The sequence below is a fragment of the Nothobranchius furzeri genome, chromosome 2 (genome assembly GCF_043380555.1).
Source record: "Nothobranchius furzeri strain GRZ-AD chromosome 2, NfurGRZ-RIMD1, whole genome shotgun sequence".
Classification (NCBI taxonomy): Eukaryota; Metazoa; Chordata; class Actinopteri; order Cyprinodontiformes; family Nothobranchiidae; genus Nothobranchius; species Nothobranchius furzeri.
Genome location: NC_091742.1, coordinates 62,884,571 through 62,910,959, shown reverse-complemented (window position 1 = coordinate 62,910,959; position 26,389 = coordinate 62,884,571). Strand labels below are relative to the sequence as shown.

Here is a 26,389-nt window from a genome sequence, read left to right as displayed (position 1 = left end):
GCTATTTTACTGCTAATTTGCAGGAAATATCTAGAAGAAAGTTCTACAGAAAGTAGCTAAGGGTCCTGAGAAGTGTAGCTAGGTTCATCACTAGGCGTTAGGAATAGCGACCAAAGTCGCTGAGTTGGCACTACCTCTCTCTCTGCTGCTAAAGCTACTGATAGCAAATGCTACGGGCTATGCCTGAGCGTGAACGCGCATGAAGCAGCCTGCTCGACCCGAGCATCTCTCTTTTTCTGTGATTTTACAGAAAAACAGGCAATCACAGTAAAAATGCCAGGGCTCATTCTACAGGACCAGGGCATTGCAGGAGAATGTATGAAGAAGACATTATTTATATACATGTTTTGACCGTCAAAACTTCCTTATAGTCCCTTTAAATAAAATGAATATCAAATATCATAGAATAATAGATATCCTCGATTTATCACATGTATACAATATACCTAATCTACTCAATATATCGGTACCGGGTATCGGTTTTGATTAAATAATTATGAAGATTGCAATGTGATGATCCAACAAACCTCCTTTAGGTTGCTCTAATCCCTTGCAGGAATAAAATGTGTCGGTTTAGGACAGGCGTGGGGAACCCTGGTCCTCGAGGGCCGGTATCCTGCATGTCTTTGCGCCAACACTTCTGATTCAGTGGTTGATTCACCTGTTCAGCAGCTCATCAGGCTCTGCAGAAGCCTGTTAATCACCTGCTGATTGAAATTAGGCATGTTGAAGCACGGTTGAAACTAAAATATGCTGGATAGCGGCCCTCAATGGACCAGGGTTCCCCACCCCGGTTTAGGATAAGAGTCCAAATCGTCCAAACTGCTGGCACTATTTCTCCACTCAAGACTTTTACGTTTTATTTTCCTCAAACATGATGTACAAAATAACTTGATATATTGTAGTTATTTAACACAGGAAGTGTAAAATACTTGACATATTTATGTCCATTATATTTATAAAAGTCAATAATGCTAGACATATTAAATGGGAACAATGTAAAGTTAAGTAGAATGACATCCAGTGGTCAGATTTTGGTACTGTAGTCTATTTTCTAAACAAAAAGTTACTTCATGGCCGTTGCCAGTTACAGATCAACACCAGAAGATTCTAGATAACAAGCAAAGTCATTCACATTAAGTTGATAAGTACATGAATACATCTTCATATCTGGTGTTTTCACTCTTTGGTGTTTAAAGGACAGGGATCACTTACTACAGTACACTTATTACAGTAATAGGCCTCCAGCATAGAGAAAGTGTTCAATTCAATTCAATTCAAAAATACTTTATTAATCCCAGAGGGAAATTGATTGCTGTAGTAGCTCAGGATAATAATAATAATCAAGTCGTCAAAGAGTTATTGTATATTACAATGTTGTTGTTTACGGTCCTGCTGTTATAGCTCAGAATCGCTCATTTAAGAGTTAAATGCCGCTATTGACTTATTCACTCAAACACACATTTCACAGTAATATTGAGTTCTTGGTAACTGATACAATAGCTTAGATAGAGATATTTTCACAGCTGACTACTTCTTATTCACCGTTAGCTTTGTTAGCTCAACCGTAGCCTCTAACCTTCTTTACCCAATATTAGAGTAAAACAAAAAGATGCTGTGGCTTCTTAGGGATACAACAAATTACTTTTGGGTCGCTCCTATGTACTGGTTTCGGTTGTTTAAACAACTCTGGAGCTTTTTGCCTGCTGGTGTTGAATTACAAATCCCGGCACTGCGGTGTTAGCTCGGCAACTACATGCCTCTTTTGGCTTTTGAAAACAGGAAAAGCGGACACCCCCACAGCTGGATGAGAATGAAATCTGTTTCAATGTAACATTCCTTCCAACATGATTGACAGATTATCCTGTTCTGGGATTATTTCACTGTAGAATTCCTATATGTTGCTCTTTTAAATGTATTTGATATAGTGAGTGTAGAAATATACTCATATCAAATATGCACTATACTCCTATGCTCAAACATTTCAAACGTACTCAATATACTCAACCTCATTCTTTTCTTAATCCTGTAAATGGATGTATCTCAAATATAGAGTATACATTTTCTAATTTTCTACTAGGAGTTCTGTTTTCCCACATGCTTCTAATGTACCGCAGATTCACTCTCCCTTCCAGAAAACTCAGCTAAGCCAGATTAGTCCCATCTGGAGAATTCTCAAGCATGCTTTGTTATCACCAAGAGACATGCTGTGGCAGAAAAGAGCTGAACAGAAGATGGAGACAGCAAAATAAAAGTCAGTTTGTTTCAGAATAAAAAACTTAACATCCCAAAAAGTGTTACGCAGACGGATCTGCTGGGTTTGGACTTGGACAGCGTTTTCACCATAATTACTTGCTTTTTCACTACGGAAGCTGTGCAGGTCAGAGACCCACTGATGACAAGGTGACAATTAAGCATGCTAACATGTGTTGTTACTGTACAGCTGACAAAACAAATCAGGCTTTCCTTAAAAAAATGTAAAAAATAAAAATTAAAAAAAGAGTCCTGTACGAGACTATTACGAAACCACTCCCACAGTCTGATACTCCTGCAATATTAGCATCCAACCCACCTTCTACTTGCAGACCTAATAAACCAAAATGACGTGACTTACATTCTCAACTACAATAGAAGATTGTTTGATTTAATATGAACAACCATTTTTGTATGTCTGATTTTCCACCATTTTCTTTAGTTTTAAACTCTAATTTTAATTTTATCACAAACTGCAGTTGTACTCTTGCCTGGCCTGCCAGACTCATCCTCTGTTTAATTCTACACAGAGAACTAGTCTGGTTACTCACAGGCAGAGAGACGCATGGGGGTGGGACTAGCCAGCCCAAAAATAACCAATCAAGAAAAAGATGGAAATAGGGAGCCTAAGTCTCCTCCCCTTCCGGTCGGCTCACGGGTCCCCGGAAGAATGAAAAAATGAATGCAAGTCAACGGGGCTAAAAACGCTATTTTCTAATCCGCTTTGCCTTACACTCTGGATCTCACACATGTTGTACTTCAATTTAAATGAAAAGTAAGGATGGGTGTTTCGACCACGCCAGTCTTGTACTTTGAGATTCAGCTTGTAAAAGTTAGTAATTAGCATGACTACAAACTAGAAATGTGACGACGTGTGACGTCACCACACAATCCCCTCTCCCCTAAAGTAGCTGCAACTTACCAAATGACCAGATTTATGGTGGTTCTTTCCTCCTGTGGGAAGTTAGCTGAACTTACAGCCATTTTCCGTCAGTTTTCTCCGTGTCTGGTTCGATGATGTCACTTTCGTGAAGCGCATTTGTTTTCCTGGACTTATTTTCACACAAAACCTAAAATAAGGATTCCCTCTGTTCGAAAAAAATCTTGGTATCAAAATGCTTCTTTAAAATTCACAAACAGCATATGTGTAAACACATGGCACAAAACCAGCAGAATTAGAAAATAGCGTTTTTAGCCCCATTGACTTGCATTCATCTTTTCTTTCATTCTTCCGGGGACCCATGATCCGGAAGTAGATGGGCGTGACTTAGGCTCCCTATGCCGACTGCGTGACACTAGATTTTTAGCTGTAATCAAAAATGGCATCTGGCGACGGCACAATCATCTTTCTTCAGAAGAAAGGTTTGTAGTTCTTCTTTTTGTGGTTTTAAAGACATGTCCAAGTCATTTAGAACAGAGGAAAGAGTCGCAGCAAACGCCACTTCAGATGCCGTCTTCATTGTTTGTGAGAAACTGAGAGTCACAGTGTGTGACATACGCTGCTCAGGGCTGATTGGCTTGGTTTGAATTCTCAGAGGGTGGGGTTATTTGAATGGGAGTTCCTAGACTCAAGGCTTCCCATAAGGAGGCATGAGGATGGCTGGCCAGGCTAGTTGTACTCACCATCCTTCCTATTGATATTCTTGGGACTTGCAGTGTATTTTTACCAACCTCAGTTGGACTCATCTTGCACCCTGCTTCCACTCCAGTGTGTTTACGACTGCCTATTCCCACATAATCAACTTTGGGTCCCGTGGTACCTCAGTCACAATGCATGGCACCAGGCTAGACTCCTATCTCCAGCTACTTCCACATGCTCCTCCTGTAGATCCTCAAGGTGGTTCCAGGCCAGGGTTTTGGTCTTTCCAGCTTGTCCTGGATGTAGCAGCTTGACTCTACACCAGGGGTAGGCAATCCAGGTCCTTGAGTGCTGCTACCGTGCATGCTTTAGTTGTTTTCCTGCTCCAACACCTGTTTTTAATCAGTCTGTGACTAACAAGATTCTGAAACTGGTCAAATGTATTTGGTGTGTTGGAGCGGGGAAACAACTAGAACGTGCTGGATAACAGCACTTGAGTTGCCAACCTCTGCCCTACACAGTTGGGGTGGTTCTCCATTACAACTGAGAAACATGGTTTTGCGTATCATAGTGGAGTGGCCTCCAAAATTTGAAAAGTAGAGCAAGGTGATCTGTACCCAACATAACAGCGCAATCTTTATTCGACACAAACACATAACACATTGCAACAATGGAGAACATGGTTATGATGCTGAAAATTTTGCTTAGTTGAACACTCTGGGGCAGCCAATGACTCCACCTCCTTGCCAATCAGTGGCCTACAGTTGCTGACATTACATATTTTGCCCAGCTAGGTATGCATAGTATCACATTAGTCCAAAGAAGTCCAGTTGTCTTCATTTGAACCCTTTTGGATTACCATGATCTGGATGACTGACAACCTTCACCAGCATGTTTCCAACAGTACTACTCAGGGTAACTCGAATGAGTGCGATCTCCCTCCCCTCCCCCCCCAAGTTTCCAGTACGTGCTTCATTGTGGTTCCTAGCGAGCTGACGGTCAAAAAACATGACATCAGCCTCTGTCGGTCACTGATTGCTGGGTTTCACCCACGTGATGTCTGCAGCCGTGCAGACCTCAAATAGGGAACAGGAAGTGTTTTGCTCCGCAACAAAACACAGATACAATCATACAACACAGCGTGATGGATGAAAGCGTTTTACTAGGGCTTTACAAGAGCTGGCACAGACACGATTTCATGAAAAAAATACATCTTTTAGGTTACGACCTATACAGCTTTAAAAGTCACACTTTTCATATACTGTGGAGGATTTACCCAGCGCTGAAGTGATCGGCAACAAACTACCTTGTGCTGCCTTCCTAATATTACACTGCAAACCAAACGAAAGCCTTTTAAAAGCCTGGGCGCCTACCGCTACTTTATTTCAGGTTGGTTGACCTTTTAGTGATCCGGTGAAGCTTTAATTGATGATCGTCTTGTTATTGGTCGGGTAAGTAGTGAGTTGTGCTATTTTTTCATGAACTCATGATAATAATGCTAATGCTAACGATCAGTGTGTGCTAGGATTTACTTGCAACTAACTTTTTATGCCTTTTAAAATCCAAATTTCTGGTTGGTTTGTTTGATTTTAATAAGGTATAAACACCACGTTACAACACTAAGCTAACTGCTAAAAACATTAGCACTCTGAAAGCACTGAAGCGATTGGCAAAACAAGCTCTTGCTGCATGCTCATATTGCACTGCAAACCAAACGAAAACCTTGTACAAGCCTGGAAGCCTGCTGCTATTTTATTTCAGGTTGGTTAACCTTTTATTGAGCCAGAGAAGCTTTAAATGACAGTCGTCTTGCTTTTGCTTGGTAGTGAGTTGTGCTACTTTAATACATTAGCAAATCATAATAATGCTAATGCTAACGATCAGTATGTGCTAAGATTTATTTGCAACTAACTTTTTATGCCTTTTTAAATCCAAATTTCTGGTACGTCTGGTTGTTTTAATGAGGTATAAATGCCACGTTACAACACTAAGCTAACTGCTAAAAACTTCAGCACTCTGAAAACTATTTGCAGTGAGGACATACAAAACAGTATAAAACTGTGAACCTGTCGTTTTTATGGCTGTTTCTAAGCAACTGTTTAAAAATACACTCTGTAATTTCTTACCCGTTAGAAAGTGATTGCTGTAAACTCCAGTATTGCCCATTTCAGCTCCTGTTTGAAGCCATAGATTACTGATCCACTTCTGTCATCTTCTTTCAGTATGTTTTATTTTTGAAATTAAACCCATTGACTTTCTCTCCATAGCAGCTTCGGACCCATCTCTAAACTTCTGTTCATCTCCAAGAACTTGGAAAAGGTTGTGGCTAAACAACTCGCAGCTGCTCTTGATGAAAGTAACATCTATGATTGCTTACAGTCAGGTTTCGTAGAGCTCATTCTACTGAAACAGCTCTTCTTAGGGTCTCTAATGACCTTCTGACTCACAGTGATGCAGGGGACTGTTCTGTTCTGGTCCTGTTGGACCTGACTGCAGCCTTTGACACTGTTGACATCACCTATACTGGAGAGGCTCAGAGACTAGGCAGGCCTATCAGGATCTGCTCTGGAGTGGTTCTCCTCTTATCTTTCTGAGCACTCTTTCTCTGTGAACATCTCCAATTTTCGGTCCCCCAGCACCTCCCTCACCTCCCCAACCCATGGTGTCCCACAAGGTTCTGTGCTGGGGCCTCTGTTCTTTCTCCTCTATACGCTTCCTCTTCAGCACATCCTGAGCTCATTCAAAGGAATCTTCTACCATCTTTACGCAGATGACATCCAACTGTACATCTCCTTTAAGCTCCATGAGATGTCTAAGCTGCAGCTGTTACACACCTGCTTAGACTCTATCAAAACCTGGATGGTGGGAGCTTTCTACAGCTGAATGAAGATAAGACTGAGATCCTCATCTGTGCCCCAGACAAGCTGGTTCCCAAAGTCAGAGACTCTCTTGGTCAGCTTGCTTCCCACACCAAACCTTCTGTCAGGAATCTTGGTGTGACCTTTGATCCAGCTCTCACCCTGGATTCTCATGTCAGTTCTCTCGTTCGCTCTGCCTTCTTCCATCTCAGGAACATTGCTGAGTCCCATTCTGTCCAGCTCTGAACTTGAGACAGTTATTCACACCTTCATCTCCTCACGCTTAGACTACTGTAACTCTCTTTTCACGTGTCTGAGCAGAACCTCCCTGAACCGTCTACAGGTGGTTCAGAATGCCTGTGCTCGGCTTCTGACCAAGTCCTCCAAACACACCCACATCACCACGCTTCTCCTCCAGCTTCACTGGCTGCCAGTCAACTTCAGGGTTCATGTCAAGATCCTGGTTCTGGTCTTTAGGGCCTTACATGGACAAGCACCATCTTACATTGGTGATCTTCTTAGTCCCTACACCCCCAGCAGGTCCCTGAGGTCCAGTGATCAAAGCCTACTGGTTGTGCAGCACCAGGCTAAAGACCAAAGGTGACAGATCATTTGCTGCTGTGGCCCCCAGACACTGGAACTATCTCCCCCTGAGCCTGAGATCAGTGGACTCAGTGGACTAGCAGCAGAAAACTCACCTGTTCAGGCTGGTTTTGGTGTGACCTTCACCACCCTCTCCTTGTTATGTTCTTATCCCCCCCCCACCCCACCCATCCATTGATTTCCCTCTTCCCTATTCAGTTTCTCTCTCCCTTTCCTCACGTATTTTTGTTCTTTTCTCATTTTAAACAGTTTAAATCATTTTTGAGTTTTTTTTATACTTCAATATTTGTTTTTGTGAAACGCCTTATGATTTTTATCTTGAGAGGCGCTATATAAAAGATCGTCTTCTTTTTTTCGTCTTTGTGGCGCACTACATTCGGGGCTCGAAACAAACACTTGTCTTTGTCCCGATTAGAGCGATGGTAATTACCGTAGACCGCACAGAATTTCTGCATTTTAACGCCCAATTACCAAAGTAAACAGGGTTTTGTACAGCCTGACTCTTCGCTGCTTGCAGCCATTTCCAGGTTCGGACTCACACAAAAATTTCAGTATCATCTCAGTTGCGCGGTGTTAAGTTTTTGTGTGAAGCTCTATTTTGTTGTCAGGTCAAGAATGTGAGTGTTGGGATTGAGTTGTGTTAACCAGGGTTTTTCCCCAGTGCTTCATAAACCTGGTAGGCCGCCAGGCCTTGTTTGGCCCCTAGCCAGGCCAAGCGTCCACCCCCGCCACCCCCCTTACCCGCAGACACGGACGACGCACACAGCAAAGCAATCCGTGCCCACCCCCGGCCCCTGCTCTCACGGTCTGCCGGGCGTAGCAAGTTTTCTGGGGGAAACCCTGGTTAACCTGTGCTGTATAGAGCCAATTTTGGCTGAGTAGTTATCTTGGAAAACCCCAAATTGATGCAGGTACTAAAAAAGGGGCCTGGACCCATTACTAGCGGGCTACTAGGCTAGGAACCGGGTAGAACCAAGTCGGGCTGCATTGAGTAGGAGCTCGTGGAAATGGGCAATACAGCATCTTAGCATATTGCCGTTTCAAATAACTGTTAACTAAACAGTGTTCTGATGAGTCAAGTCCATTGTCAAGTCTCTGGTTTGGTCTCATAATGTGTATTTATATGTTTTTAAAAGTTAATTTCACCCTCAGGCCCCTTGTAGTTTTGACGTGAGCTTTTATTTGATAAATTAAAGCTTCAAACACATTTATTTATTTTCTAAAGGAAGTTTTAATTGGATGTGCAAAACTTTTAATCTAATTAAGAACAAACACACAAAAACCATTTGAGTCTATCATTTGAAGGGTTGTATTTTTTTCATGCTTTTTAAACATTTACTGCTTTATTTCTGCTTTACAAACACTTAGCTGGAATCTGTTACCATGACTTTTTACATTTTCAGGTTCAACGTGTGTTCTGAAAGAGTAATGAGTGAGTTGTTTTACCTCAAATGATATCTCTCATTAAAGGTTAAGCCATAGACTTCAGGCAGCGGTGAGAGTACTTACATATTTCATGGTTTTAGTGAAATTACAGCCAGATTTTACTGCAGCAGACCACGGCATTAACCGATGGGCTTCAAGCAGAAAGGTTTATAAGAGCTATAAAACCATGACAGAACAGCAACAGAAGTTACTTGAACAGTGATGAATGATCCCAGCTAATGAGAAATGATGGAGGCTAAAATAAACCTTCGATTTGACAACTTTGAACCCACACGTTTTCCAATTTAAAGAAAACAAACAGGAACAAAGTAGTTTAAAGAGTTAGAGAAAAATGGGTGCCTCCAAAATAAAAGACTTCATTACGTGTTTCGGGCTGAGGATGAGCGGTGTGACTCTGTGGTCTCACGAGGGCAGATTACATGGTAGTGGCTATACAACTACACTCCTACAAATAAAAAAAGATAAAGAAGGCTATCATTAGGACTCAGCCCTCCTCCTCTCTCTGCCTCTTTCCTCTCCCATCATTTCCACTAATGACTTCAATCTGTCTTGTTTTGAATGTGGTTCGTCCAAAAATGGCAGACAGATGTGGGCAGGTCAGATGTTGTCACAGTAACACAAAGAACCCTGAATAATTACAAAATCCAGGCGATCCAAATAACTTTTCAATTGAAACTTAAATCTGTCTCTGTTGGAGACTAAGCAGCTGACATCCACAGCTGATGTGCAGAATCTGACTCATGAGTAATAAAATGCCACTTATATTTTACTGCTGTTTAGGCTTTGCTCCAATAAACACTACTGCTAACATCACAATGATGTAAAAGTCTGCAGACGACATGATTGGTCTACTAATCATAGCCTGCTTTCTTTTTTTAGTTTTAAAGATACAATATGTAAAAAGTCTAAAGAGAAATAGACTAATGTCTCCATCATGTTGGAAGGTGGGTTACACTGAGACAGATTTAAGTCTCAGACAGCTGGGGGGTTGTCAGTTTTTCTGCTTTCCAAAAAGCCTGAAAGTTTGCGACGTCTGCGCCGGCAAACGCTGCTTGCTGCTGCGCCGGCATTTGTAAATCAGCAAGACCAGCAAAACACAGCAGGGTGTTGTGAAGGTCCTACGCCAGTAAACAGTAGGGCTGAACGATGTGACAAAAGAAGATTTTCTAATCACAAAGGCTGTGATTTGACTGGCAGAAAGTGGTTAGCACAATGCTAATATACATTGAAAAACCCATAGGTATGCTAATGCTAATATCGCTGAATAGATTCTTACAAATTACGAATTAGGAATGTGCCAAATTATTACATTTGGAGTCCAATAAAAAGTAAAAACTGCCATTAATCAAATAAGTACAGACAAATATTTTAGTAAAGCTAGAAAACTGTACTTTAACTCCACTGAATTTTGGCTAGCAGCTGTGAACATAACTGAACTACGGAAGCTCTGCATGGACAAGACGTCAAAAACTCTAAACACAAAAGACCTCAATAAATGGGACACACTTCTTTCCTGCAAATACCGTAAATCCTCTAATACAGGCCCGGGCCTGTATTTGACTCAAGCTCATCAAGCTCCAGGCCTTTATTAGAAGGAGGGCCAGAATTAGAGGCAGGCCTCTATTTCTATTTGAGCAAAATGAACTAATGGTTCGCTGGAGTTTTTGACAATTAAAATTGCGCCCACATTTTCAAAGTTAAACACATTTCTTTTAACAACGGTAGTTTCTGCTTCAGCCCTCTCCCCCCTCCCCCTGCGCAGCGGCTGCAAACTCACTGATGCGCCTGCAGCCTCTCAGAGTTTCTGCTGCTCTAAACATTAAAATAATTATTTCATTTTCTGTTCCTCACTTCTGATTACCTTCAATGGTGTCTGTTTGTTGCAACCACCAGGAACAAAAACTAACTTGTTTTTATTTGACTATTTTTCTGTCCTGCCTGTCTATTATCTTCCTGCATCTCCTCGCAATCCTAAAGAAAAACTGCTACCTGGGTTCATATATATTCACCTCATGAGTTACCTTTGAACTGCAGTTCTAAAAGATCTACCGACTGCTAAAACAGCGGAGTGCTCGCCGACCACATCAGTTAGGTGCATCACCGAGGACAAAACAGGTTATGCGCCCCGATCCACAGCAGCGAAACACATCAGTCACAAATTAAAGAATAAGACAGAAAACATAAAAGGAAATGAGCCGATATGAACGATCGCGTGTTAAATTAGATTTTGAGGTGGCGACACCTGATTTGCTAATGTTACTGTGGCCGTGCTCAGGATGCAGATGTCTGGAGCGCGTCAACAATCAGAGCTTTGCATGCACAAGCTGGTTAAGGTTAGGATGGGGGTGAGGGGAATGTTAAATTGCAAGAGGGTAAACATCAAAATTTGGTAAAATGTCTGTTTTACGGCGGGTGTCAGTGCCGACGCTCTGGCACAGCGTGTTGCCTCCAGACGCGCAGGAGCTTGTCACCTGCTGACAGCAGGCTGCTGTCTTTTCAGAGGACTGCATCTTGCCGGTCATTATCACGTGACAGCTACTAGTCGATGACAGGCATAAAAAGTCACTATCGAGCGGTGAAGTGGACTAGTGACTAGTTCTTACAACCCCTACTGCTCCCCAGAGTGTTCTGCAGCATAATCGGCACGTTCTCTTTGAACTTTATATAAAATTTTCGCCTCCTCTTCGTCTCCGTACGGTTAAAGTTACCCTCGCGGTCTATCACTGGCAAATCAAAAGTGAGACGGATGACACAACCGCCCCCCGTACTTGCTTGTTACCACATTCCACCCAGCCACAATAAAAAAAACGGCCATTATTCACCTCCGCCAACTCCGATACCGGCCAAAATATGATACCCGGCAGTTAATTAAATACAGGCTAAAATTAGAGGATTTATGGTAAATTTTCACAGTTGATGGTAATACCCATTCTCCTTCAAGGGATGTGCTCCTGGCTGCAAAGCATTACACCTTCAAATACAAGATGTTGTCTTTACTTGTGAGTGTTCATGTATGTGTAGACAAATAAACTTGTTGACGTAGATACATAAACTTGTTTATATACAGTACAAGTTACATAGATCCTTTTTTTTTGCTTCCGTTAGTTGAAAAATGAGAAAAGCCCCTGGAGAAAATAATTGTGAATTAAATTGCAATTGCAATAATGAAGAAAAAAAGTCGCAATTAGATTTTTTTCTAAAATCGTTCAGCCCTAGTAAACAGGAGCGACCCAGAAGTGATTTCTTGTGCCCCTAAGAAGCCACAGTATCTTTTAGTTTTACTGCTATATCAGATGAAGAAGGCTAGAGGGCAATGTTTAGCTAACAATAATAATTGGGGAATTAGAAGGAAAAAAAGAGAAACTAATTGGCTCTAAAAAAATATCTCAAACCACTTTTTCTATTACCAACAACCGGTAGCTCATGACACACTTGAAAGTTGCTTGCCTGGAAGCAGCCAGCAAGCCATCCTGACTTGTAATTGACAAGGGGTGGTCGTTTAATTTGTTGGCAAGCTGTCCCCGTTTTCTGTAAGATCTAATCTAAAATTAATTGTGTTAAAGTAAAATAAAAATCTGATTATTGCACAAAACTTTTGAACAAACGTGTTCTACTAGAAATATGCGGATCAATCGATCGGGTTGCAGCACAGATCCCCATTTCTGTCAGCTTTGAAGAAGAAGAAAATACAATTTCTATAGCGCCTCTCAAGATAAAAATCACGAGGTGCTTCACAAAAACAAAAAATGTAAAAATATAAAAAGCATTTAGAAAATGTTTAAAAATATATTTAAAATGAACAAAAATAAGCAACTGTGATAAAAAAAATGTTAAGAAAGACTAGGAAAGAGGGAAATCAGTGGATCCTGAGGAAGGTGGAATAGGTGGGGAGAGCAGAATAAAGAGAGAGTGGTGAAGAAGGTCATGCAAAAGCCAGCTTGAACAAGTGAGTCTTCAGCTGCTTTTTAAAGGAGACCACTGAGTCCACTGATCTCAGGCTCAGGGGGAGAGAGTTCCAGAGTCTGGGGACCACAGCAGCAAATGATCTTCACCTTTGGTCTTTAGCCTGGTGCTGCACAACCAGTAGGCTTTGATCACTGGACCTCAGGGACCTGCTGGGGGTGTAGGGACTAAGAAGATCACCAATGTAAGATGGTGCTTGTCCATGTAAGGCCCCATAGACCAGAACCAGGATCTTGAAATGAACCCTGAAGTTGACTGGCAGCCAGTGAAGCTGGAGGAGAAGCAGGGTGATGTGGGTGCGTTTGGAGGACTTGGTCAGAAGCCGAGCACAGGCATTCTGAACCACCTGTAGACGGTTCAGGGAGGTGCTGCTCAGACACGTGAAAAGAGAGTTACAGTAGTCTAAGCGTGAGGAGATGAAGGTGTGGAGAACTGTCTCAAGTTCAGAGCTGGACAGAATGGGACTCAGCTTAGCAACGTTCCTGAGATGGAAGAAGGAAGAGCGAACAAGAGAACTTACATGAGAATCAAGGGTGAGAGCTGGGTCAAAGGTCACACCAAGATTCCTGATGGAAGGTTTGGTGTGAGTAGCAAGCTGACCAAGAGAGTCTCTGACTTTGGGAACCAGCTTGTCTGGGGCACAGATGAGGATCTCAGTCTTATCTTCATTCAGCTGAAGAAAGCTCCCAGCCATCCAGGTTTTGATAGAGTCTAAGCAGGTGTGTAACAGCTGCAGCTTAGACATCTCATGGGACTTAAAGGAGATGTACAGTTGGATGTCATCTGCATAAAGATGGTAGGAGATTCCTTTGAAGGAGCTCAGGATGTGCTGAAGAGGAAGCAGATAGAGGAGGAAGAGCATAGGCCCCAGCACAGAACCTTGTGGGACACCATGTTTAAGAGAGGTGGTGGAGGACCTAAACTTGGAGACGGCCACAGAAAAGGAGCGCTCAGAGAGATTAGAGGAGAACCACTCCAGAGCAGATCCTGATAGGCCTACCCAGTCTCTCAGCCTCTCCAGCAGCAGGTGATGGTCAACAGTGTCAAAGGCTGCAGTCAGGTCCAGCAGGACCAGAACAGAACAGTCCGAGCCCAGATCAGTCTTTGATCAGGGCTGCAGCTGCAGGTGGATGAAGACGCGCTTCTAAAGAAGACGGGGGAACGTCGGCTATATAGGCCTGGCTTCAGATAAACCTTCTCAGTAAAATAATCTGAGTGACAGTAAAGTCCCATCTGTGATAACAGCTCGTTAACGCAAGTTAAATGCTGTTCGTTTATTAGCACATGATGAAGTCCTCCTGCGCATCCATGCTGCTCATTACCAGAACTGTACTGATGTCACAAGTTACTAAAGAGCCAATCAGCTGGCAGAGCTGCTGCTGAACGTGTGAGCATGCAGAACCTCCTAAACTACGTGACTCAATATAAGGAACAACGTAGAATCCAGCTGCTGTTATTCATTTGTTGTTTATAGAAACTAAATGTAATATTGTGTATTATTTATACATCACTGAGTATCAGAATACTCAGTAATGTTCACAGACCTTAGGAATGAAATCAAATCAATATTAGAATTAAAAATGACTGACATAGTTTCTTCATTAAAAGATCAGTTACCTGTAAACACTTTTTTATACTTGATATTGTCCAGCTGAAGCAGACATCTGCTTATTTATAATCTCATTTTCCATCACCTCTGGGTTTAGTGCATTCACTTAATATTAATTATAAACTATAAATGAGGTCACTCTGGGCATAGAACGCGTTTCTGGGAGCAGAAGCAGCAGCTCAGCTGTTCCCGACAGGAGAAATCCTCTCATCAGCAGCAGGTGAGCAGAGTAACACCGGCCCGAAAAACACACCCAACTGCAATCGGGCCACCGGGAATTTCCCTAGCTGGGTCCTGGTTCCGCCAGCCGTTGGATAAAAACACGCAGCTTAGATCTGTGGCTCGTATTAAACCAAAACCAGAGTGCACCACGGGAACGAGACTGTAATGAGCACACGTGTTTTTTACAGCTTGGGCGGGGCGGTGGAGAAACGGGTTTCAACAGCGGAACCGACCGGAACGCTGACGTAACACCATTGCACAGAGGTGCAGGTTTCAATTAGCAACAGCCGGGGGGGGGGGGGGGGGGGGGGGGGGGAACACAGAGGGACTGGACTGGTAGTAACGTTTGAGCTAAACTGCAGGAAAGGTGTGGGTGTATAACCTCCTCGTTAGAAAAATTGTGGGTGTTAAAACACCCAAGTCCCCCCACGGGTGTGACAGCCATGCGTGCGCGCAAGGGACCGTTTTGTTGCCGTGCGCTGGAGTGGGTTTACATTCGCGGACCGTTTCTCTGCCATGAGGGCGAGGAAAGGAGCAGGGGCTTCCCCCAGCGTCATGCCCCGCCCCTCTCCCCAACCCTACCGTGTCCACTGACACGAACGGCGCAACAAAACTAGAGCCCTCCATCAGCTGATACTGGTGAGAAACAGCAGCAGAACGTGTACAGCAACCCCCCCCCCGACCACCAGGCTTAACTCATTTTCTGGGGGGAAACCTTGAGGGAGTAATAGCGCGCACAACGTTTCGGCGCCATGCTTCGGCCGCGAAAGCGGGGGTGGAGGGTTGATTTCATAGCTGTGGCGCAGCGCCACGCCTGAGCCTATGTAGGGGGTAACACTGCACTCCTCTGCCAGCGCCATCCCTGCAACACTGTAGTGCCAACCAGTGCACGATTAAACGTAAAACTCACCATTTGGCGCGGACGGTCCAGTAGGCTCCACTGGCGGTGGCGTCTCCCCTGTTGTGGTGTAGTGGTAGCTTCCTGCTAGGTCCTCTTTGCTGTGGAAGTCTGTGTTGTAGAGGCTGCTGGTATCACCTGGAGCATCTCCGATGAAGAAGGAGCTCCCCTGGGCTGTGACAAAGGTTTGCTCCTCTGAAGTGGTGGCAGTCTCTAGCATGGGGCTGTAGCTTTTACCGTCGGTGTCATCGTGCTGTGGTAGAATAAAGATGAATAAATCGATAACCGCGCCAGTCTTTTAGTTAGCAAATCCAACAAGGAGAAGCGATCTGAAACACCTTGTTGTGGTTGTTCACTGTGATGTCAAGATACGTCTCTTTGCCATCAGGCGTACTGCTGTAGGGCGGGGTTTGTTCAACCACTTGGATCACATGGTCACTTCCACATTTGGGACAAACGTGGATTATTCCTGGAGGAAAAAAAAAATACAACAAAATATGTCGTTTCTAAGAAAACACGTGCCTTAAATCTTTATCCTGCAAAAGGTTTCCTACATTTTTATTCTGAAAATTCATCCTTTCCATTTAAGGAAAATGATGTTTAATGAAAGCATTAAATCTCATATTGACGTGTCAAAATACTATCCCCTTATTGAAAATGAGTAAAATACGTTCCGTGTCCATGTAGAATAAGAAAGAACATGCTTAAAGCATCTCCAGACTACAGGTTTCTATAAGTTCAACCACGTGTGAAGTAACGGGGGCTTTGATGGCTGAGATTTCAGGTGTTGGGAGGTTAAACACACCAACAAAGACTCGTCGCTTCTAGAAATCCCAACAAACACGCGTCCAACAAAGCCTGCACACTGTCTGTGCGTGCCTCTGCAGATCCTTGAGTAGGTTTGCTGGGAGGTGGAGAGACAGCTGCTAGAGCGGTTATCAGTCTCAGGGCTGATTACAGAGGTAGGAACGCCAGGGAACCGGCAGCTTGAGAATAAAGGACAACTGATAAATAACTCCAGGGATGCTGGAGCCAAGCAGGTCTAGAGCCAGACTTTTGTGTTAATCTGCAGCGGCTGACGTCACTCAACACAAGGCGACCTTGCCTCGTGTTTTATCAGCGGCTTGGACCAGAAAACCTGCTGACAGAGGCTGAATCCAATGTTAGCTTGTTCCTGCACGGGTTAGTGCACGTGACTTTAACCAAACCTTTCCTTTTAACATTCAAGAAATAAATTGTTTTATTGTTCTTCCTTCAAATTGGCTAATTATGTTCTAGAAATTATGAGGATGTAAAAAAAATAATCTCAATAAAATGCTTAAACTAGAAGGATCTTCGATGCTACTTTAAGAAAAATGGTCCTTTACGTTTAAAACGATAAACTCTTACCTTTGCTGTCATTATAAAAACTTGTGTCCATCAGCCCCTCCCTAGACCGTTCTTCCTCACCCTTTGGTAACGTTAATCTTCCTCCAACATCATCATCATCCTCGCCCCGAGGCGTGAACTCTGACCTGCAGCGAAGACACTGCAGATGGACACAGCAGGGGACCAGCTTCGAGTCACGGAGCTGGTTTTCTTCCACTACACGACTCAGAATATCAGTCAAAACCTGGAGGGCAAAAGGGGAATATCATTTTATCTTAATCAAGTCTTTGAGATTAGAGTCCGAGTCTAGTCCCTGAATGTAGAAAGTAGAGTCAGAGTCAGGTCTCCAAACTCTGAGATTAGAGTCCGAGTCCAGTCCCTAAACGTAGAAAGTAGAGTCAGGTCTCCAAACTCTGAGATTAGAGCCCGAGTCTAGTCCCTAAACGTAGAAAGTAGAGTCAGAGTCAGGTCTCCAAACTCTGAGATTAGAGTCCGAGTCTAGTCCCTAAACGTAGAAAGTAGAGTCAGAGTCAGGTCTCCAAACTCTGAGATTAGAGTCCGAGTCCAGTCCCTAAACGTAGAAAGTAGAGTCAGAGTCAGGTCTCCAAACTCTGAAATTAGAGTCCGAGTCCAGCCCTAAACGTAGAAAGTAGAGTCAGAGTCAGGTCTCCAAACTCTGAGATAAGAGTCTGAGTCCAGTCCCTAAACGTAGAAAGTAGAGTCAGAGTCAGGTCTCCAAACTCTGAGATTAGAGTCCGAGTCTAGTCCCTAAACGTAGAAAGTAGAGTCAGAGTCAGGTCTCCAAACTCTGAGATTAGAGTCCGAGTCCAGTCCCTAAACGTAGAAAGTAGAGTCAGAGTCAGGTCTCCAAACTCTGAGATTAGAGTCCGAGTCCAGCCCTAAACGTAGAAAGTAGAGTCAGAGTCAGGTCTCCAAACTCTGAGATTAGAGTCCGAGTCTAGTCCCTAAACGTAGAAAGTAGAGTCAGAGTCAGGTCTCCAAACTCTGAGATTAGAGTCCGAGTCTAGTCCCTAAACGTAGAAAGTAGAGTCAGAGTCAGGTCTCCAAACTCTGAGATTAGAGTCCGAGTCTAGTCCCTAAAGGTAGAAAGTAGAGTCAGAGTCAGGTCTCCAAACTCTGAGATTAGAGTCCGAGTCCAGCCCTAAACGTAGAAAGTAGAGTCAGAGTCAGGTCTCCAAACTCTGAGATTAGAGTCCGAGTCCAGCCCTAAACGTAGAAAGTAGAGTCAGAGTCAGGTCTCCAAACTCTGAGATTAGAGTCCGAGTCCAGTCCCTAAACGTAGAAAGTAGAGTCAGAGTCAGGTCTCCAAACTCTGAGATTAGAGCCCGAGTCTAGTCCCTAACCGTAGAAGGTAGAGTCAGAGTCAGGTCTCCAAACTCTGAGATTAGAGCCCGAGTCTAGTCCCTAAACGTAGAAAGTAGAGTCAGAGTCAGGTCTCCAAACTCTGAGATTAGAGCCCGAGTCTAGTCCCTAAACGTAGAAAGTAGAGTCAGAGTCAAGTCTCCAAACTCTGAGATTAGAGCCCGAGTCTAGTCCCTAAACGTAGAAAGTAGAGTCAGAGTCAGGTCTCCAAACTCTGAGATTAGAGTCCGAGTCTAGTCCCTAAACGTAGAAAGTAGAGTCTGAGTCCAGTCTCTAATAGTTGAGTCAGAGTCAAGTCTTCGATTTGAGGTTTGAGTCCGACTCCAGTCTTTAAACACTGATTCAGTCAAGTCTTTGATATTTAAATCCAAGTCAAGACTCAAGTCCGTGAGATACAAGTCCCCGCCAAGATTCTAAGGCCCTGTCCACACGTAGCCGGGGATCTGCCAAAACGTAGATATTTTTCTACGTTTTGGCCTGTCATCCACACGAAAACGGAGTTTTTTCACACGAAAACGGATCTTTTTAAAAACTCCGGCCAAAGTGAAGATCTGTGTTTTCTCCGTTTTGGGTGTCTGCGTGTGGACAGACAAAACCGGAGTTTTAAGGTCCGCAACGTCACTTTCCACGACAAAAAAATGCTGACATCACGTGTGCGACCTGTGTTTACACTAGCCGACAGCATGGATGCCCTCAGAGCTGCGCTCACTTTATCAATTGTCCAAGCGCTTTTTGCTTGTTTGATTTTGCAAGCGGAATTACTGCTCCTTGCGGAAGACCACAGACGAAGGACGAGGTTAAGAACGGGGGAAGTACTGCCGCCTACAGGTCTGGCATGTCCTTAACAACGTATTTATCCGGGTACGTGTGGACAGTTTTTTTTTTTTAAATGAGGTGGTGTGGATGCAAGTTTCTGGAGGGGCGGATATTCATTTTTAAAAAAGCCCGGCTACATGTGGACTAGGCCTAGATTTAAATCAAAGTCATGTCTCCAGTCTCTGAAATTCGTGTCTCTGTCATGTTCTTGAAGCTGAAGTCCAAGTCAAGTCTACACTTTGTCAAAGGAAAGTCCAAATTAAGCCTCAAGTCCTTAAGGTTTAAGTCCTAGACAAGTCTTGGGTTTTAAAGGGGGCAAGTAATCAAATCGGAAGGCTCAGAGTTTTGAGTCCAGTCAAGTGTTAAGTCTTTGAGTCCATCATTTAAGTCCATGTTTAGACTCTTTGTGACTGAAGTTTGGCTCTAGTCCAAGTCTCTGGCTCGAGTCCTTCTCTGGTTTAAACAAACAAAATAATTCCCTGCATACATCATTTTCTTGTTTTTAAGATGTTTACGTTGCTGCATAGAGAGGAGTTGGAATCAGCTTGAGTGAACATGAGGAAACAAACTAACAAGGTGGTGTTTGATATCGAACATGGGAACAGTGGAGGCTGACTCGATCAGACTCGTACATCCTAGAGAAGAATTCAGTGGGCGGGTTCCCCTCTCAGGCTGCTGTAAAAGCAGTGTTTCCCTGCGTGTTCCTCACAGCTCACGCATGTGGACGGCTTTCTGGCTGCTGACCTGCACCGTCTGCTGTGGGTCATCATCCAGCAGGACGTAACACCTCCTCCTTTTTGCCTTGCTGATGTAATCGAAATAAAGCTCCAGCGCTGGAAACGGGTCTTCTGTATCCTGAGGAGAAGAACAACCACTCACCAAGTCCCCTTAAAGCAGATTCTTTTTTTTTAGTCTGTTCAAAATTCATTTTTACCTTATTGATAAATAGAGTTGCAAAAGTGGATAATTAAATAACTTTAACGCATAAAAATATTTAAACTAAGCTTCATTTGGTTAACTCTACAGATGACACTGGCTCACTGTTATCCATGCACCGATCATATTACCCCTCTGGTCCAGGCAGCCTCCGTGGTCTCCACCCGGGACAGGCTGTCCAGCTCCAGCCGACACCGTTCCTGCCCTCGCTGCACATCCACTTCCAGAAGAAGACCCTGCTTGACGCATAAGAACACCTCTGTTTTCTTCTCCGGAGCCTCGCTGCCCCTCTCCTCCTGATCAGGCAGAACTCCGACCAGCAGCGGGTGACACAGGTCCACTGAGACGGGACAAATTTAAACTTTAACAAGAATGGGAACTTTGAGCTTTTGTGTACCTAAACGTCACCTCCAAGGCCTTCTTCTTCTTCTTGGTTGCCATCTCCACTCGCGGCTTCCTCAGACCTCGGGGAATCTGGACCGGAGGGAAGTGAGAGCTCCACTTCCTGCTTCGCCACTAACCCGTCCACCATGCTGGTGGTTTCAGCTTGCTGAGAGCTTTGACTGAACCACTGTAAGGTGGAATCCTTGTCCAAGTCCACATATTTAGTTTCTGAAGTGATGACAGGTGGCGGGGGGACCACTTGGACGTCCAGAAGAGAAGACATAAACGGCTCGACGGGAGGACATGTGGTGGAGGCGCTGAGGCCATTGGAGAGAGTTTCAGAGTCTGCAGGTTCTGATTGGTCTAGATGGTGCTGGTATCTCAGCCAGTCTTCTCCCAGCTGGTCTCTGAAGCTGGACATGCGCTCGATCTCCTGCTGGTGAGGGAGAACTAAATCTGGTGGGGGGACAGGACATCAGTCCAGTAACTCCGACTGATTAAAGAGCAAGTCACCCCCTACCAGAGTCTAACTCCACTCTCACTTCATGTTTGAAAAATGCAACACATGCTGTTGCCTAGCAGACCGAGAGGGCGGAGCCGCTAACAAATACGCACACACACAGGTTCACGACAGCATTGTGACATCATAATGTACCAGTTTACATCATAGCATACTTCTTAGCCAATAGCGGTGGCAGATTTAAATTCAAATAAAGTGCAGAGTTTTTACCTGACAACGGCACAACACTGCCAGTTTTAAGCTGAATGTTTAAATTTTAACTAAGATGCACTGAAGTGCCAAATTATTGACGACACGTGTCTGCAGCACGATTAGACACTCGTTTATTTAGTTTATCAGCAAAAAAAAGTTTATTTGGGGGTGACTTGCTCTTTAAAGAACCCCAAAAAAGGCGGCGGTAACTCACCGCGGGTGGAGGACACGCGTCTGGGTTCATGATCCGTATCACTTGGCTCAGATATGCTGGCTGTCCTCACTTTGGCCTTACTCTAGGACAACAAGGATGCGTTCAGGTTCTCTGTGGAGAAGGTTTTTTCGCGTGTTGACTAGAGAGAAACTCACCCTAGATTTCCTTTTGCGTAAGTGTGAGACCCTGACTTCTCCAAAAGACATGCTGTCGCTCAGCTCCCCCGCCCCGCTCGACACATCCTGGTAGCTCCTTTCAGATGAAACAGAAACTGGAGGCAGCAGGCTCTGGAGCTGGTGAGTCGGCTGGCTTGTTTTTGGTAGAACCTGCAGGAAAGGAAGCAGACATATTTAAAGAGCAAGTCACCCCCATATCACATTTTTTTTGCTGATAAACTATATAAAGGAGTGTCTAATCATGCTACAGACACGTGTAGTCAATAATTTGGCAGTTCAGTGCATCTTGGTTAAAATTCAAATATTCTGCCTAAAACTGTCAGTGTTGCGCCGTCGTCAGGGAAAAATTCTGCACTGTATTTGAATTTTAATCTGCCACCGCTAGTGGCTAAGAGGTATGCTATGATGTCATCTGGTATATTATGATGTCATAATTCCATTGTGAGCCTGTGTGTGTGTGTATTTGTTAGCGGCTCCGCCCTCTCGGTCTGCCAAGCAACAGCATTTGTTGCATTTTTCAAACATGAAGTGGGAGTGAAGTAAGTTTCTTGTAGGGGGTGACTTGCTCTTTAATGTTTTTAATGGTGTAAAAAAAGACAAAGTACTAAAAAGCTGTTTTAAAAGTCTGTAAGTGTTACCATGGTGACTCCAATTAGCCACTCGGTGTTCCCGTGGCAACTCCAATTAGCCACTTGGTATCAACTGGTGACTAATGAGCCACTGCCTGTTACCATGGTGACCCTAATAAGTTACTAGAGCTGTTTTTCCAACAGCAACACTCAGCTTAAAACAGCTCGGTACAGCATGGGTTAAAACCGTTCACCTCAAACTACAGTGGTGTGAAAAACTATTTGCCCCCTTCCTGATTTCTTATTCTTTTGCATGTTTGTCACACAAAATGTTTCTGATCATCAAACACATTTAACCGTCAGTCAAAGATAACACAAGTGAACACAAAATGCAGTTTTGAAATAATGGTTTTTATTATTATTTAGGGAGAGAACTAAATCCAAACCTACGTTGCCCCGTGTGAAAAACATTTCTGTTGATCTTGGTTCTTTTTTGCAGTTTAAGCACGAAAATATTTGGTGTTGTCTAAGATTATTATATAATTAATGTGAATTAGGAATGAGTTTTCTGGTCTAATAAGGACTCTTTTTGTTGCTTCATAAAGAAATTATGTTATTGACTTACGGATAACTCGGAGGACGACAATGCAATACCATCCAGTCTCAACTAGTAACAAAGAGAAAACAAAAACACTTACAATTTGAAGATTACAAAATGTTCCCATAATTTAAAAAGCCCTGCTATACGGTTATAGTGGGTTTCAACAACAAATGCTAGCACCTGGCTGCTACTTACCTGTGTAGAATCTCAAGTCAGGGTTTGATCCAGCTCTAAAAACCAGAGATTTTGTTTTGTCATGTTGTGATATTTAGTGTTTCCACTCACTCTGAGGCCGACGGCTTTCCGGGAGAGGTGTTGGACTGTGCAGGTCCGGTGGGTTTTCTGGAAGCACAACGGGTTTCCCTCCAGGTTCAGCTACAAAATTGACACAAATAAACCGAGCATGTCCGGGTGATCTGCTGGCCTTTAAAGAGGAAGTGCGTGCCCTTACTGTGACGAGGCCGTGCAGTAAGGAGAGAGGAGCGAGCTGGGAGTGCTCCAGCAGCAGGTTGTAGGCTAGGTCTAAATGCTGGAGTGAAGACAACTGCTCCACACCTGGTTAACGAGAAACAACACCTTGAAAATCTCAGCGATTTCAGTCCTCCGTCTGTGTTTTTAATAGAAACTGCAGAGCACCGTTAATGGTTTCCAGCTCGTTGTTCCTGAGGATGAGTGTGTGCAGCTTGGCCCTGGCACTCGGGCCCAGAATCGGCGCCCTCTGCAGGCAGTTGTATCCCAGGTTCAAGAGTCCCAGCTCACTAAGAGGCTGAAGGGAAACACAAACTCAACCCAAAGTGTGACGGCTACAAGGAGAGTTTAAACAGATCAACTTATCCCACCTTTAGAAACTCAGAACAGTCCTGAATCTTGTTGTGGCTGAGATCCAGGCATCTCAGGACATTTAGTAAACCCTGCAGGAGGAAAGAAAAACGACCTTAACCTAAAATCTACTACTAAATATCACAGCTTCGCACGAGGATGTGTCCTACTAGTGACTGATCGAGGCGGACGATGGAGTTGTAGCTGAAATTCAGGGTGTGAAGCTCCAGCCATGGCAGTGCAGAGCTCAGGTCACCTCCACAGAGAGAGAGAAGCTCCTAAAAAACAGCAAATGAGTCACAGAAATGATTTTAATATTTAATTAGCTGCTTGAGAGAGAACATACCTCCAGGGAGCTGAGGCTCTTTGTGCAGATAAAAACCTCCAGCTGGGAGTAAACTCCTCGCAGTCCCTCTAAGAGGGATGGAGGGACTCTCTTTAGCTGGTGAGACACATCAAATGTAATCAGCGATTTTAAAAAGACACACAGGTGACTCGTGGCGTGTTTATAACTTACTTCTAAATACTTGAGAGACTTGAAAGGGAATATTTTCACCGCAGCCTCCAGACTCGCTCCTGGTGGGTTGATGAGCTGCAGTTAAAGTTAGATTACAGGGTCAGAGTGCAGAAGTCGGACCTGCTGAGGAGAAGTCTTCAGGGACTTCTGACAACACACGCCATCTTTAAACCACAAGGGGGCAGCATGGCACCAGATTTATTATGATCAATGATTTAAAAAGTGGCTGAAGGATTTCTTATCTGCCCCAGTTTATCCAGAGGAAGTATGAAAACCCTTTCAAAGTAAAATGTTCCTAATGTTCTGAATTAGGCTTCGCAACTCTCTAACTGCTTTTGCTATATTTCTTGTTTTCACATTTCAGTCTGATTTTCCCCCTTTTTTAGAAACGTTTCTCATCGCCTGCACATCAAGTGACCAAGTATGTTTACTCTAAAGGGTTGGAAATAAAAATCAAACATTTGAAATAATTTTTTTTAAATTGAACACATTTTGGCCAAATGAAGATAAAATACAGCAAACAAAGTGTTATAATTCGACTTTGATTTAAATACTTCAAACAATTGTTTGTGTTCTTTGGGTGAAGTTCGTCAGCTTTCTTTTAGTAAAATAAAAGTATTTGAATTAAGAGCATAAAATTCCCAATTTGCTGTTATTATGTTTTAGTTATTTTATGTGTGTTATCTTTGCGTATCTGCGAACGCGTCTTACTGCTGCTCTTGGCCAGGATACTGACTCTGAGAATAAATTCAATATTATCTTTCTATATTGGCCCTAATCCTCTTCCATAACGAGTCTCGTTCTGGTTAAATAAAGATTTTTATCAACTAGTTGATTGACTTTCTTAATTAAAATAGAGTCAAACTACATTTTTTATATCGTATTTGTGTCCCGTTTGTCTTTCTTCTGTGATTTTGTTGAAAAACAACTTTTAATTGTTCACATGATGTTCCTCCTTTGTAGCTTTCAGTTCAGAGATCCTGGTCTTTCAGTTTGTTTGTTTGTTTGTTTTCAGCTACTTCTGGGAGGGGAAAAAACCTTTGGATCATTGTCAAAAAGATCCACTATGATCAGTTTAGACCAGAAAAAAATCCATGACAAGCTCCACACACTCAGTATTTTACTTTCACTTATATCAATTAGTCAAATCAGAGGCTGCTTGTAGAGACTTGTTCTGATTTTATCCCACCTTTAGGGACACGGTCTTCTGCAGGACATCAAACAGGAACTGCAGCTGAAGCAGGGAGGTGGTGTCGGCGGGGTGGGATGGCAGCGCTAAGAACCCGTGCTGCTGGCTCCGGGGCAGCAGGTGCTGCTCGAAGAGCCTGGTGAGCTGCTGCAGATGAGCAGCAGGTAGCGTCAGCGTGCTGCTGCCGTCCAGAACCACGTCACCTGGAGAGAAGAAGAAACGGTCTGACACTGTTGATCTGCAGCAAGTGACTGATGTTTTTTACAAATGAAAAAATATTCAGCTTGTGTACGTGTATGACCTTCAGACCCTCCTGACACTCAAGCTTCAAACAATCTATAAACTACAACTTGTACATTTTAATAATACTAATTTTGAAACAATCATTAGTCCAAATAATCAGATTAGGGGTTTCAGGTGATTTATGTTAAATTTTTCTCCCCGACATGTTTGCCTCAAACTTTGCTGGATTGAAGAACAATCCTCCACCTTGATTATATTTTAAAAACACTTGAAGTGCAAATGTTTTAATTAAACGTACCACAGTTTCGTAGAAGTGTGGCCAAGCTGTGCACAAGAGGTGACTGGCCAGGATTAGACACAGCCATCCTGTGATGTTTAGGGGAAAAAGGTAAACAAGTCAGGCTTCGTGTTCGAGAAGCTAAAGGAAATGATGCTCCAACCGCACCTACTGGTTAAAGTAGCCATAATATATTGTAATACGGTATTTAACAGTGAAACAACATAATACACATGTACTATAATTGCATTAGCCAAAACTATCCTGAGTTATTTGGCGTTAATATCCAAACTTCACCCACCGCAGCTAAAATGAGCAAAGCTAATGTTTCTTAGCTTTTAGCAGGAAAACAGCACAAACACCTTACCTGTGCGGCGTCAGAGAATAGAGTTAGCTAGCATCCAGTTGTTTTTTTTTTTTGTTGTGTGAGAATTAAAGCATGTTAATTCGTTTAAATAAAGAAAAAAAGGCTTATTTTAACGCCTGCTTATTGATGTTGACATCTTCGCACGGTCACATGATTGTTTGAAGTCTCTACGGTGGCCCCGATGTTCCAAAAGTGTTGGGTCGAGGTCCGTCGTTTAAAGCTGTTTCACAATCTGTCTAAAATGTACGAATTTTAACGATAGAGTGATAAAACTTTCAGAATGTCTTTACCGTGACGTAATGAGTCAGATGTGTACATTTGATCAATGTGAACCAAACAAAATACTAATAATCTATTCTAAATTGTGATTTAGATTAGTTTACTATT

At 43.3% G+C, this 26,389-nt stretch overlaps 1 protein-coding gene across 2 annotated transcripts in view; it reads right to left on the bottom strand.

Moving 5' to 3' along the window:
- stk11ip (serine/threonine kinase 11 interacting protein) overlaps positions 1-26,148 on the bottom strand; it is a 50,068-nt gene extending 23,920 nt beyond the window's left edge. For both annotated transcript variants that reach the window (XM_015946686.3, XM_054747621.2), the window contains exons 1-19: positions 26,003-26,148; positions 25,657-25,724; positions 25,116-25,318; positions 23,927-24,001; positions 23,756-23,851; positions 23,580-23,687; positions 23,430-23,501; positions 23,227-23,356; positions 23,042-23,145; positions 22,876-22,965; positions 22,615-22,656; positions 21,400-21,570; positions 21,245-21,326; positions 20,343-20,774; positions 20,066-20,274; positions 19,743-19,853; positions 16,821-17,043; positions 15,770-15,900; positions 15,444-15,684 (exon numbers count right to left, since the gene is read on the bottom strand). In XM_015946686.3, coding sequence (XP_015802172.3) covers positions 15,444-15,684; positions 15,770-15,900; positions 16,821-17,043; positions 19,743-19,853; positions 20,066-20,274; positions 20,343-20,774; positions 21,245-21,326; positions 21,400-21,570; positions 22,615-22,656; positions 22,876-22,965; positions 23,042-23,145; positions 23,227-23,356; positions 23,430-23,501; positions 23,580-23,687; positions 23,756-23,851; positions 23,927-24,001; positions 25,116-25,318; positions 25,657-25,723 — 2,587 coding nt within the window. In that variant the 5' untranslated portion in view covers position 25,724; positions 26,003-26,148. The remainder of the gene's footprint in view (positions 1-15,443; positions 15,685-15,769; positions 15,901-16,820; positions 17,044-19,742; positions 19,854-20,065; positions 20,275-20,342; positions 20,775-21,244; positions 21,327-21,399; positions 21,571-22,614; positions 22,657-22,875; positions 22,966-23,041; positions 23,146-23,226; positions 23,357-23,429; positions 23,502-23,579; positions 23,688-23,755; positions 23,852-23,926; positions 24,002-25,115; positions 25,319-25,656; positions 25,725-26,002) is intronic.
- Positions 26,149-26,389: the final 241 nt, after the last annotated feature.